This window comes from Apodemus sylvaticus, chromosome 10 (genome assembly GCF_947179515.1).
Source record: "Apodemus sylvaticus chromosome 10, mApoSyl1.1, whole genome shotgun sequence".
Taxonomy (NCBI): Eukaryota; Metazoa; Chordata; class Mammalia; order Rodentia; family Muridae; genus Apodemus; species Apodemus sylvaticus.
Genome location: NC_067481.1, coordinates 61,653,607 through 61,667,279, shown reverse-complemented (window position 1 = coordinate 61,667,279; position 13,673 = coordinate 61,653,607). Strand labels below are relative to the sequence as shown.

The following is a 13,673-nucleotide window of genomic DNA, read 5'->3' as shown; positions in this document are numbered from 1 at the left end:
TGTGGTGTTTTAGCAAAACGATCGAAATGGGAACTAAGACAGTTATTGCTGAACTTTTCTTAGCCTTATTTATCAGTGTGTAGGAAAACACATTATTTAGGGGTTGATATTACCTTGTGGCTTTTGCCATCTTTTGGGGGTCTTAGAACACATCTTCTATGAATAATTGGAGACTCTTGCAATGATGACAGCAACAACAGAGAGAAAGTGTGTAATGAGGGCTTACACTCACTTACACTGTGCTACGGAGTCTTTTTGGTGTTGTGAGCGCAGTGTCTCACTTAGTTCTCCCGCGTCCTAAGTGCTATGTGCACAGTATCTCACTTTATCCCCTGCGAAGTAGAAAGCATCTCCATCTCAACTTTCAGACGAGGAAACTAAGGAAGATGAAACAACCTGCTGGTGTTTGTAGAGCAAGGAGCAGCTGAGCTGGGGCCCAGACTCAGAAGCCATACCCCAGACTGCATAGTCTTCACTACAAAGCTATGATGAGATCTGCTAATGGGTGGGCAGCTGACTGAGTTTAGAAGTCAACTCCCAACATATCCTTGGGACAACTAAAAATTCCGCACCAGAAAATTCTGTGGATTTATGGCTAGCACTGAGTAATTAAATACCTTACAACATTGTTAACATGTGTGCTTTTACTCTGGTGATAACCAAAGACTGAACATAATATGCAGGGTCCTGGAACAGACTCTAACAGCCACCAATGTAAGAAGATTACACCTAAGTTTGTATTTATGAATATTTAAAAGTCCTTAATAACAGCAACTGAAAGATGCTCACTTTGAAAAAGAAAAGGGGGGTATGTTCTATTTTACATTTGGTTAACAGCAGAGCTGCTATGGAAATGAGATGACCTGCTCTTCCAGAATATACAGCAACTGTCTCTACTTTTGAGGTGCCAGGGTTAGGAGATTTACGGTAAAGCCATGTTTCCAAGGAAGTCAGTACAAAAAGCCAGACTTCTACAGGCAGTTTCTGGGTCAGATCAGTTTACCATCCATCGCAGTGGCTTACGTTTTCTCCAGATGTTCATCCCGAAGAGGCTCCAAAAAGACTATTTCTCTGCTTACCCTGTCCCTCTGGTGTTTGGTGGTGTTGCTAACGGGCAAGGTTTAAATGAACTGGTCATCTCAGAGTTATGGAAAACACGGAATCAAAACTCAAGCAGGCTCCCTATTTTCGTTGCGAAAAGGGACCCAACTGGGTCCCTGTGTGCCAGAAGTGTGAGGCCTGTGTCTTAGCGTGGAAGATCTTTACCACCAAAGAGTGGTTCCGGAGGGTCAACGACATATCCCAGAGGAGATTTCTAGTCAGCATCTTGGGGCAGTTAAATAGCCTGTATTTGTTACAGTATTTCCAGAATATCCTAGAGACCACCCAGGGGAAGGACTTCATCTACAACAGGTCTCGGATCAAAGTCAATAGGAAGGGGGGAAAGGAGGAGGAGGTCGTAAAGTACTCCTTGAACCAGATGTTGGATAAAACGGTGGAGCAGAAGATGAAGGAGATCCTCTACTGGTTTGGCAACAGCACCCACCGGACTAAGGCAAATTATACTCTCTTGCTGCTGCAGATGTGTGACTCAAATTTACTGCTCACTGCTGCCAATGTGATCAGAGTCCTGTTCATGAAAGAGTGGAACAGTATCTCAGGTGAGAGCAGAGGGCCCCACAGACCAGACACAGGCCTGGAAGGGGGCACAGGTGCAGACAGGCCTGGAAGGGGCACAGGTGCAGACAGGCCTGGAAGGGGGCACAGGTGCAGACAGGCCTGGAAGGGGGCACAGGTGCAGACAGGCCTGGAAGGGGCACAGGTGCAGACAGGCCTGGAAGGGGGCACAGGTGCACACAGGCCTGGAAGGGGCACAGGTGCACACAGGCCTGGAAGGGGCACAGGTGCAGACATGCCTAGAAGGGGGCACAGGTGCAGATAGGCCTGGAAGGGGGCACAGGTACAGACAGGCCTGGAAGGGGGCACAGGTGCAGACAGGCCTGGAAGGGGCACAGGTGCAGACAGGCCTGGAAGGGGCACAGGTGCACACAGGCCTGGAAGGGGCACAGGTGCAGACAGGCTTGGAGGGGGCCACAGGTGCAGACAGGCTTGGAGGGGGCCACAGGTGCAGACAGGCTTGGAGGGGGTCACAGGTGCAGACAGGCTTGGAAGGGCAGAGGCTGCCCAGAGTGCTGGTATGGTACTGTGAACCTTATCCTGACATCCTATCGTTTGCCGAAGGAGGAGCTGCTGAGTGGGACTTCATTCCAGAAAACTATCCACTGAGAAATGCAGAAGGAAGGGCAGACCTTTCACCCTGGGCACTGAACACAGATTCCTGCCTACCTTGGGCCCAGACCACTGCAAACTGGTGTCATGTCTTTCTTGCACTAGGGTTTGACTGCGCGTAGGAGGGATGTGATGGGGGAAGCTGTGTTTTGTGTCTCAATTGCCACGGGCAGAAACCAAGTCAAACATCAAAACGTACAGCTTTAAATTTTTTTTTTCATCTTACCATGCTGCTTGCTGAAGCATGAAACCAGATCTTAGTCAGATGCTTTAGAGGCTGAACATGGCTAAAAGTCCAGCATTGCCTGGGAGCTTGTAAGCAGTAGTTTGCACCCAAATCTCCAATAGGATTTGATAAAAATACAGACCGTGGTTCTCTGTCAAAGCCTGGCCCAGCAGCTGGTCTCAGACCGTGTCAAACTGATTCTGGCTATACAGACATTGCTGGACCCAGCTGGGAACCTTCTTGGTCCTGGCTATTGACAGGAAAGTCTTGAAAGGGTTTGACTGACTGGTTCTGGGCAGCAAAAGGAAGCAGAAGATAAGCCAGAGACCTGCGATTAGGAGAGGTCAGAGGTCAGAGAAGAGAAGGTTTTAGCCAGTGGTGGTAAAGAGTGGGAGGGGTGGTCTCTAGGGAAATTTTGAAGTTTGAGCTCTTGAAGGTGGGTAATTCCTGGTCCCGAAGGATATTTGAGTTGTCGTCAAACTTGTAGACTAATGAGTCCCTCCCTGCGCTACAGATATGGTCTGCTTTTCTTGGCTGGCCTAGAAACTTAAGACCTTTCCTCCTCAGTCTTCCAAGCCCTGGGGTTACAGGCATGCCCCACCGCACAGGACTTCTAAAGGAATGCCAATGCTAGATGACCTAGGATGCAATCAGATCCTTACACAAGAAACCATTGGTTTCTTTCTTTTTTCCTTTTTTTAAAAAAGATATATCTATTTTTTGTGGTTTTGCCTGTGGGTATGTATATGCATCAGGTAAATGTCTGATACCTGTGGAGACCAAATGAAGGAGTCAGAACCCTTGGAACTAGAGTTACAAACTGTCGCGAGCTGCCACGTGACTACGAGGAACCAAGCCGTGGTCTCCTGCAAGAGCAACTGGTGCTTTTAGCAGCTGAGACACCTGTGCAGCTCCTCTCTTTGTTTCTTTAGTATCAAGGACATAAAGGATAAGACACTGGTGAAAAATTGAGAGAATCCAAGAGCATTAAAACTAAGGTAGATTGGTGTGCGGCTCCCTAAGTCTGGGGAATATGAGCCTTGGGGCTTGGTTACCTGGCATGGCGTGGCAGCAGAAAGCCTGCATCTGCCCCCAACACCTTCCACTTGAGTGTGCTCTGCTGTGCAAAGTGCAGGCCACGTCCATACCTCTCTTGTGATAGCTCCATCCCATGCTGTAGGAATCCGCTGTTTACCTCGGGGCTGTATAAGCCTAGTTATAGATTGTAGCAAGTTTAATTGTAGTAGAGCATCTCTCTTAAAAATGTTAAAAGTTCTGGGGCTGGAGAGATAGTTCAGTAGATAAGGGAAGGCTCCAGTTTGCAGATGTCTCTTCTGAACTCTCAGGGCATCTGCACCCAAGCATATATAGCTCCACCCTGAGATATAATCAAAAATAATAAAAACAGATATTTTTTAAATAGTTGCAATTTCTAGTCTGATACAAGGACAGTTATATGTTGAAGGAAGTCAGCCAGAGTGTCAGAAGAAAGCGGCCCTTCCTGCGGCTCCTTCCATGACCGCGACACTTTGCATCCTTAAGCATAGAATGCTAGCAAAATCCACAGCATAGATTTGCTGGCAGGGCCTCAGTGGAGGCTTTCTGTGATTTTTTTCCTTGGAAACTCAGAGGCCTTGAATCAAAACATACATTCTTATCTCTGTAACTGTCTGTGTGTATGTTGGGGGGGACTGTTGATTCAATGCCAGCAGCGTTCATGGATACTTATGTTCTTTTTAACATAAAATAATCTTTTATTTGTACAGAACCTATGCAATCTTTCCAGGAATGTTAAAGGGCCTCTGGTTCATTTATAAACCGACCACAGACCCAGTGCTACAGCAGCTGCTTTGCTGTACTGTTCAGAGACCAGTGACAAAACTCCCCGAGTGTCTATCGTAGATGTGGGTTTTTAATTTTTTATTATCAGTTTGCAGTTGGTTGGATCCAAGACATTCAGGGAACTGGCTATGTTCCAACAGAATGAGGAAAGATAAGACCTTTTCTCTTTTTGTCATTTCCCTTCACATACTTCCTTCAAAAGCAAACATGTCTACTCTTTGTCCTTCAGGCCTCCGAGACGACTCCCCGGATGTGATATTCTTTCCTGAGAAAAACTACAGTGCTACACAGGACACCTCATATGTCTCTTGGTCAGCTAGACCCAAACCTGTGTCATTCCCAATGTCCAAACATTTAGGTAATAAGCCCGGGATGGAAAATGTGGACAGAGAAACAACTGGTAAGTCAGACTCGGTGAAGACATCTGACACAGCCCTGGCGGAGTTAGGTGGCTCACCTTACAGCTTTAAAAAAGAAAAAAACCTTTTGTTGGGTCTTTTGTGACTTGATGGCATCCTATATCAATAGTTTGACTTAAGTTTTGTTTTGTTTTTTTTTTTTCTTTCTTTTGGATGGTTATAGAGTAGCTAAAGCATTTTGTTGTTGCTTTTTGGAGTCAGCCGTAGTGTGTGCCCCGGCTGGCCTTGAACTCACAATACTCCTAGACTCACTGTCCTACCATGATCGCAGGCATGGGCTACCGTGACATTATTTTTACTTATGATGACCTTTTCAGGACATGACCCTGTAGGACATCCACGAGCTTCTTTAGATGAACTTGGAAACTGTCAATGGTGTTGGATGTATTGGCAAAGCCAGAGAAAGCAGGGGCATCAAATGTTAGAAACCAACCTTCACTTAACCTTCATTAGGCGCTGGGCTCTTGGGATTTTTTTTTTCTCATATAATCCTCATACCTGGTAAGAGGAAAAGGATAAAAACTGTATCACCACTAATGTTCTTGCTTTCACCTCTATGGTGTCTCTGAGATACTCCTAGAAATAGAGATCAGAAAGGAATGTTCTAGAGCTTCCTTCATTTTTTCCCCCTCCATTTTAGGCCAGTGTGCCCTATGTCTCCCAGGCTCTGGCTTGGTACATGGTGGCCCTCTAGAGTCCAGTCCAGTTATTGTTTTTGAAGCACTGGATCCAGTTTTGTGAGGAAAGTAATGGAGAGAGAGAGAGAGAGAGAGAGAGAGAGAGAGAGAGAGAGAGAGCCCCTAGGTCAGGAGGAGAAGGTTTATTGTAGACACAAGGGAGAGCAGAGCCAGAGGCAGGACATCTAGGAGAGTCGGGAGTGAACATGACCCCGAGATGGGCCACGGGAGGAGAGGGAGAGGACAGAAGAGACAACCAGGGAGGCTTGGGCCAAGAGACTGCAATAGCCAAAATGGCTGAGTTATAGGGGCTAGAGGAGTTGGGTGGGGGGAGCCAAGCTCAATCCCTGGGCTGCAGAGTTCAGATATAACTGCAAGGAGGGCCCTGTAACAGGTAGACTGAGGTATGCTGGGCGAAGCCAGTGGCCAGCGTCTGCTTTGATAATTAATGGACACCTCAGTGAGCCCTTTGTCTCAGGTTTGAGACCTAACAGTGAGGAATGTGATTCCAGACCTGAAGATCTTTCCAAGTTGATCTTTGAAGCCAGGCACCTGCAGTCACCCATGTGGACACTAATTCAAGTCAGCCTGGAATTTGCTTTGTAGCTGACTCTGGGCTTGAACTTGTAGTTCTTGCCTGAGCCACTCAAGTGGTGGAGGTGCAGGTCTGCAGCACCACACCCAGTTAGGGATGTGCTGTGTGAAAGGCATCGTCAGTTGATTCTGTCATGTGTGAACCTCATGAAGCCTGCTTACAGAAACCTGGACGGCACAGCCTAGTATATACTCAGGCTCGGTCATACATGCTCTCCGTCATGATGTGAAACACTGTGTGTCATTCATGACAGTCCATGAAAATAAGCATGAGAAATACAAAATACCTTGTAAATGAAAACTTCCAATTTTAAAGGTACACAGAACAGCATAATATCTAGTCACGTGACCATCGTGTAGCTTCAGCAATAATCAATGGTTTAGCGGTCTTAGTGTCTTTGTGATGCTGGTGGCTGAACCTCGGGCCTCCTGCTTGCTAGTAAGTGCTTTGCCACTGAGCTAAACCTCTAACCTGGCAATTTTAATTCATTCTCTTTCCTGATTATTAAATTGCTTCAATTTTTTTTCACTAGAGCATTGTGCATGTGTGTGTGTGTGTGTGTGTGCCTCCCCAGTGCTGGGATTACAGATGTATACCACCGCACCTGGCTTTTAAGCTGGTGCTTGGGAGCAATACCCAGGCCTTTTTATTTGTACAGCAAGCACTTTATGAACTGAGCTCTCTCCCCGGGCCTCACCGGCACGTTTTACAGGAAATTCAGGACAAGAGGCCATTTCAGTCTTTGCAGCTATAAATATCTTGAACTGAAAAGCACCTGTACATTTGAATCAGGAGGTTCCACTTCAGGTGGGAGAGAGGCTGATTAGAATGTTCAGTGGCCTCGGGGTAGACGGGGGATTTATTTGGGGGCAAGCTTTGCAGTGGATTTGTTCAGGGGCCAGACTCACTACAGACTCAACCATCTACCTTCTCTGGCTTTGCTCTAGAGGGAAAAGGGAAGAGTTCGCTCCAGTGTATCCGTGAGATGAATAAAGAGATTTTTGGAAAAGCGGGCATGGCCAGGCTGGGAGATGATCCGTGCAACCTGCTGCTGAGCCTGGATCATGTTCAACTCCTGTCTTCTGGGTCCAGCAGATATCGGGACTTTATACGTGACCTGCCTCTCCACCTCTCCAAGTACATTCTAAGTATGCTGGGTAGATGAGGGGATTGCTCAGAGACTTCTCCTCTGGGCCTTGCTGGGGTGGGGGAGTCATGTTTCTGGGTCCATCTTTTGTCTTTTTCTCCCAGGAATGTTGGATAAGAACAGTCTGAACAAGTGTATCTTTGTAAGCCAGCACTGGGCCACTCTGGCCCAGCAGGTCAAGGTGGACCAGTCCATGCACTCCTTCATTCAGAACCAGATTGCTCTCCTGCAGGTACTTTGGGTCTGAAAGGGGTGTGTGTGTCTGGGACCAGTTTAATTTTCATACTAAGGTTGAACCTTTGTGTCTCCCGGGTAGACTCCAAAAATGGCTTCTTATCCATATTTGCAGCCACTCCCCTGTGCTCCGGCCTCCCTGCCTGTCCTTATCTGTCCTTCTATTGTCATTGTACCCAGCTGTTGCTACTTTGTTTCCAACCCAGTTCTCCGTAAGTAAAAGAAATCTCAGCTCAATCAGTAACAAAACTTGCTGGAAGCCTAGATTGGACAGATCTCCCACTACGCTACTCTATTTCTATCTATATTACCCTATATAACTTGCAGTTTTTCCAGGCCACCAGCTTCTCTCTCTGCAGCTCCTATTCGTCCTGCTGATGCCCCGTGGCTCCTCCCCTCAACTCTCAGCTCCTCCCCTTCCTCCTGCCCAACCATTGGCTCAAGCCTTTATTTGAAAAGTTAAGGTGGGGAGAAGGTTCACAAGGCAACTCCCCATCTGCAGCCCCTCTGAGAACTGGAATTAGCATCAAAATACAAGTCCAGGGCGATCCACAACACCCAGCAGGGACAAACCCTCCGGGGTAGCCTAGAGGATGGTTCTGTGGGTACAGGTGCCTGCTACAAAGCCTGATGACCTGAGCTCAATCTCCTGACCCCACAGAATTTCTGCAGGTTGTCCTCTGACCACACATATGCTGTGGCATAGGTGTCTCCCCTCTCAACACACACAAAACAATCAAACAAACAAACAAGCAAATGTACAAAGAAATTCTTTTTAAACAGAAATCTCTCAGGAGTTTCCTCGTCCTCAGAGGGCTGGGGTTCCAGCTCAGCGGGATGGTATTTGTCTAGCATGTGCAAGGCTCTGGGAAGTTTAGGTTGTGAAATGGTCAACTGTCACTAACTAATGAATGCATCACCTCATGCAGTAGAGAGAACACATTACTCTGCACTTTAAAGACTAAACTTATTGTCCTTATCTATTGTGAACTTACCATAAAGTAGCTCTTTTGAATGGCCATCTCTCCAACAGCAAGATCCCAAGCCAACCCAAAAGCAGAGAGGCAGAAAATCCTCCACAACTAGTTCTCCCACTTTCTCCGGGAGAGTAGAAACGAAGAGGGATCATTTCTTTTGTGTGTGTCTGTCTGTCTCTCTGTGTGTGTGTCTGTCTCTGTGTGTGTGTGTGTGTGTGTGTGTGTGTGTTTTAAACACATATTTAAGGTTGGGTGATGTATCCCAGTAGAAGAGTGCTTGGTTCAGTCCCTTGCACCACAAAATATTTTTTTCTTGAGATGACAGATATCATTTTTATATTTGTCATGCAGAATACAATGGCTTGAAGTGTATTACATTATGGAATGGTTAAATGTCACTAATGAATGCATCACCTCACACCATAGAGAGAGCACTTAGCTTTGCATTTAAAAATGCAATCTATTATCATTGGTTATTGTGAACTTACCAGGCAATAGATCTCTTGAGCCTCCTCCTGTCTAACTCTATGTGTCCTTTGACCATAACCCCTTGCTCCCCAGGCACCACTTTAGTCACTATTCTGGTAGTCATTATTCTTTCTACTTTCTATGACATCAACCTTGTTAGATTCCATACAAGCAAGATTATGTATTTGTCTCTATGTGCCTGGCTTATTTCACTTAATATAATGTTTTCCACTTCCATGCAAACTATTGCAAATATAGTATTTCTTTCATTTTAATGTTTTTTTGTATTCCTTTGTGTGTGTGTGTGTATGTGTGCACATGCACATGTGTATGTGTTTGTGTGCAGCTGTGTGTGTTTACATCTTTAATGGATAGTTACCTTCGTTTTATATTTTAGCTATTGTAGATAGTATGATAATATACACAAGGGTACAGATGTCCAAGTATAGTCTTTCTTTCTCTCTTAACTGCATAGGGGTCCTACACAAGGGGAATAGATCCTAATTATGCCAACAAAGTCTCAATCCCAGTTCCCAAAATAGTGGATGATGGGAAGCGTTCACGGTCAAAAAATCAGAAGTGGAAACTGAGAACAAAGGTGAGTTTCAGTGCTGTCTGAGGTAAGTAGTTGAAGGCGTCATATTCTTGTTGGCCACTGAAGGTTGACACCCACAGGCAAGGACAGAGGCTCTTGGGAGGAGCCACTTCCTGAGAAGGTCAAAGTTCATCTGTGTTGTTACCCACACATAAGTCCCTCCTACATAAGCCCTGATGCCATCACCTGCTGCACGAGTGGGATCCATTGGGCTGTCCTCTCAGTGGTCTGTGTCAATGGCGGTAAATCATCTGGTGGAGATTTTAGGGGCTAGGAGCAGTGGCAGCCATGCCTCCGGTTCCCGAGTCCTAGGAGTCTACCCATCTCCAGGCTACTCGAGATGTTTTGGAATGGGAAGGGCATGGAAAGAGGGCTAAGGCTTGTCTAGAATGCCAGGTTTCTCACCTCACTACCGGGTTCATTCTGCTGCTTGATGGAGGGGGAATCAGTTACCTATAGCTCCCTAGCCAGTATGTAGGCGATAATACAAAAGAACAAAGGGAAGAAATTTGGAACATTGAGCATTTACTACCTAGGCATTGTAGCTACCCCTGCGATCATTCCATGTCTGCTCCTTCCTCTCTATTGAAGTTCCATTTATTCTAAAGACTATTCAGTTGGCACCAAAAAGATACTCAGTGAGGGGTGGTTTGACTTGGCTTCCCATAGGGAACCTGTGGAGTATAATTTAGAGATGACTTGTGTGTGTGTGTGTGTGTATGTGTGTGTATGTGTGTGTGTGTGTGTGTGTGTAGCCAGGCAGAGAATCTAGAGGAGGTCATGGTAGCATTGCCTGTGAGACTAGGGTTAACCGAGAGCCTGCTGCCCTTCCAAAGGCCCGATGGCTATTCAGCTCCAGCTGATGATGCCACCGAGGACTTCAAAATCTGACCTCCCAGTCCATTGGAATGCTCAGGACAAGGTAAAAATTGGTGTTAGGTAAAATTTCTTGTATTGCCAGGTGTGGTAGCACACATCTGAAATCTCAGCTGAGGCAGGAGGATTGCCTAGGTTACATAGTGAGTTCAAGGCCAGCTTGAGCTGGCTTAGACACAAACAAAAACAAAAGGAACTTTTTGCCTTAAAAAAAAAAATTGATAGCAGCCAGTTAAAAGTGTTTTTTTGTTTTTTTCCCCCACAAATAATGTAAACTAAGAAAAGACATTTGCCAGTCTTTACCTGTAAGCTTTCATCTCTGAGTTTGTTCACGTACCCATTGTGTCTATAAAGAAACTGAGGCTCAGAGAGCTCAAGGGCCTCCATGCAGCTTAGTGACAAGAGACACATTTTAAGCATTTGTATGTGTGTGTGTGTTGCACGCACATGCGCACTCTCTCTCTCTCTCTCTCTCTCTCTCTCTCTCTCTCTCTCTCACACACACACACACACACACACACACATTTTCTAAGTATGTTTCTCTTTTATGTGTGACAAGCTGCATGAGTCCTGGAGATAAGGCAGGTTTGCAGACCATCCATGTGGTTAAAGATTAAGAAGAGAGAACCAAGGGATGAAGGCATCTGAGGATGAGTCCAGTCATGGAGGAGAAGGCTAGGGTTCAAAGAGGCTCAACAAGGGATGCTCTCCGGCCTGTCTGATGCAAACACAATGATGTAGGGTGTTCTTGTGACAGTCTCTCTCTTTATCCTACCAGTCTAGTGTGACTCCAGCTTTCTGAGGGCCAGGAAGAGGAATGGAAATGAAAATTTGTTTCAGTCATCTGTACTAGAAATGTTCATGTCTGACAGGCTGGAGCCAGTTAGAAATTGTGTGGTGAATGGCTGGAGGGAAGGAAGAAGGAAAGGGGGAAGAAAGGAAGATGAGAGGCAAAGAGAATCGCCTTGTTGAGATTTGATAAAACTCATGTCCCCTCCTTGAGTCTCAGATATGTCATCTGTAAGGTGATGTGAGCTCTGTGTGGGCAAGTGGTTTGCTTTGTAAGCACTGTGGGTCAAGGGTATTTGAACACTGGACTCTAAGGCACTGACATGCTATCAGTTACCTGGACTGTAAATACAAAATCCTGATTTTGTGTGATGGTTGGTCAAAGGCAACTGTGATTTGGTGTATTACCATGCTCATGTAAGAATGTTCACGTGAACATGCCCATGTGAGCTTGCCCATGTGAGCATGCCTGTGTGAGTATGTCAGTGTGATCATGTCCATGTGAGCATGCCCGTGTGAGTTTGTCCATGTGAGCATGCCTGTATGAGTATGTCAGTGTGATCTTGTCCATGTGAGCATGCCTGTGTGAGTATGTCAGTGTGAGCATGCCTGTGTGAGCTTGTCCATGTGAGCATGCCTGTGTGAGCATGCCTGTGTGAGCATGTCCGTGTGAGCATGCCCGTGTGAGCTTGTCCGTGTGAGCATGCCTGTGTGAGTATGTCAGTGTGAGCATGCCTGTGTGAGCATGCCTGTGTGAGCATGCCCGTGTGAGCTTGTCCATGTGAGCATGCCTGTGTATGTCAGTGTGAGCATGCCTATGTGAGCATGCCTGTGTGAGCTTGTCCTGTGAGCATGTCCATGTGAGCATGCCCGTGTGAGCTTGTTCATGTGAGCATGCCTGTGTGAGCTTGTCCATGTGAGCATGCCTGTGTGAGCATGCCTGTGTGAGCATGTCCGTGTGAGCATGCCCGTGTGAGCTTGTCCGTGTGAGCATGCCTGTGTGAGTATGTCAGTGTGAGCATGCCTGTGTGAGCATGCCCGTGTGAGCTTGTCCATGTGAGCATGCCTGTGTGAGTATGTCAGTGTGAGCATGCCTGTGTGAGCATGCCTGTGTGAGCTTGTCCTGTGAGCATGTCCATGTGAGCATGCCCGTGTGAGCTTGTTCATGTGAGCATGCCTGTGTGAGTATGTCAGTGTGAGCATGTCCGTGTGAGCATGCCTGTGTTAGCATGTCCGTGTGAGCATGCCTGTGTGAGCTTGTCCAGGTGAGCTTGTCCTGTGAGCTTGTCCGTGTGAGCATGTCTGTGTGAGCATGTCCATGTGAGCATGCCCGTGTAAGCTTGTTCATGTGAGCATGCCTGTGTGAGTATGTCAGTGTGAGCATGCCTGTGTGAGCTTGTCCGTGTGAACTTGTCCGTGTGAGCATGTCTGTGTGAGCTTGTCCATGTGTGAGCATGTCCGTGTGAGCATGTCTGTGTGAGCATGTCCGTGTGAGCTTGTCCATGTGAGCATGCCTGTGTGAGTATGTCAGTGTGAGCATGTCCGTGTGAGCTTGTCCATGTGAGCATGCCTGTGTGAGTATGTCAGTGTGAGCATGCCTGTGTGAGCATGCCTGTGTGAGCATGTCAGTGTGATCTTGTCCATGTGAGCATGCCTGTGTGAGTATGTCAGTGTGAGCATGCCTATGTGAGCATGTCCGTGTGAGCTTGCCCATGTGAGCATGCCTGTGTGAGTATGTCAGTGTGATCTTGTCCATGTGAGCATGCCTGTGTGAGTATGTCAGTGTGAGCATGCCTATGTGAGCATGTCCGTGTGAGCTTGTCCATGTGAGCATGCCTGTGTGAGCTTGTCCATGTGAGCTTGTCCATGTGAACATGTCTGTGTGAGCTTGTCCATGTGAGCATGTCTGTGTGAGCATGTCAGTGTGAGCATGCCTGTGTGAGCATGCCCGTGTAAGCTTGTTCATGTGAGCATGCCTGTGTGAGCATGCCTGTGTGAGCTTGTCCATGTGAGCATGTCCGTGTGAGCTTGTCCATGTGAGCATGCCTGTGTGAGCATGCCTGTGTGAGCATGTCCGTGTGAGCATGCCTGTGTGAGCTTGTCCATGTGAGCATGCCTGTGTGAGTATGTCAGTGTGAGAATGTCCGTGTGAGCATGTCTGTGTGAGCATGTCTGTGTGAGCATGCCTGTGTGAGCATGTCCGTGTGAGCATGCCTGTGTGAGCTTGTCCATGTGAGCATGCCTGTGTGAGTATGTCAGTGTGAGCATGCCTGTGTGAGCATGCCTATGTGAGCTTGTCCTGTGAGCATGTCTATGTGAGCATGTCCGTGTGAGCTTGTCAGTGTGAGCATGTCCGTGTGAGCATGCCTGTGTGAGCTTGTCCATGTGAGCATGTCCGTGTGAGCTTGTCCATGTGAGCATGCCTGTGTGAGCATGTCCGTGTGAGCATGCCTGTGTGAGCTTGTCCATGTGAGCATGCCTGTGTGAGTATGTCAGTGTGAGAATGTCCGTGTGAGCATGCCTGTGTGAGCATGTCCGT

At 47.1% G+C, this 13,673-nt stretch overlaps 1 protein-coding gene across 1 annotated transcript in view; it reads left to right on the top strand.

The window, feature by feature from the left end:
* The first annotated feature begins 976 nt into the window (after positions 1-976).
* Fbxw10b (F-box and WD repeat domain containing 10B) overlaps positions 977-13,673 on the top strand; it is a 35,738-nt gene continuing 23,041 nt past the window's right edge. Inside the window, exons 1-5 of the mRNA XM_052196800.1 lie at positions 977-1,661; positions 4,587-4,757; positions 6,996-7,196; positions 7,300-7,427; positions 9,350-9,472. Of these exons, the coding sequence (XP_052052760.1) occupies positions 1,148-1,661; positions 4,587-4,757; positions 6,996-7,196; positions 7,300-7,427; positions 9,350-9,472 (1,137 nt within the window). The 5' untranslated portion in view covers positions 977-1,147. The remainder of the gene's footprint in view (positions 1,662-4,586; positions 4,758-6,995; positions 7,197-7,299; positions 7,428-9,349; positions 9,473-13,673) is intronic.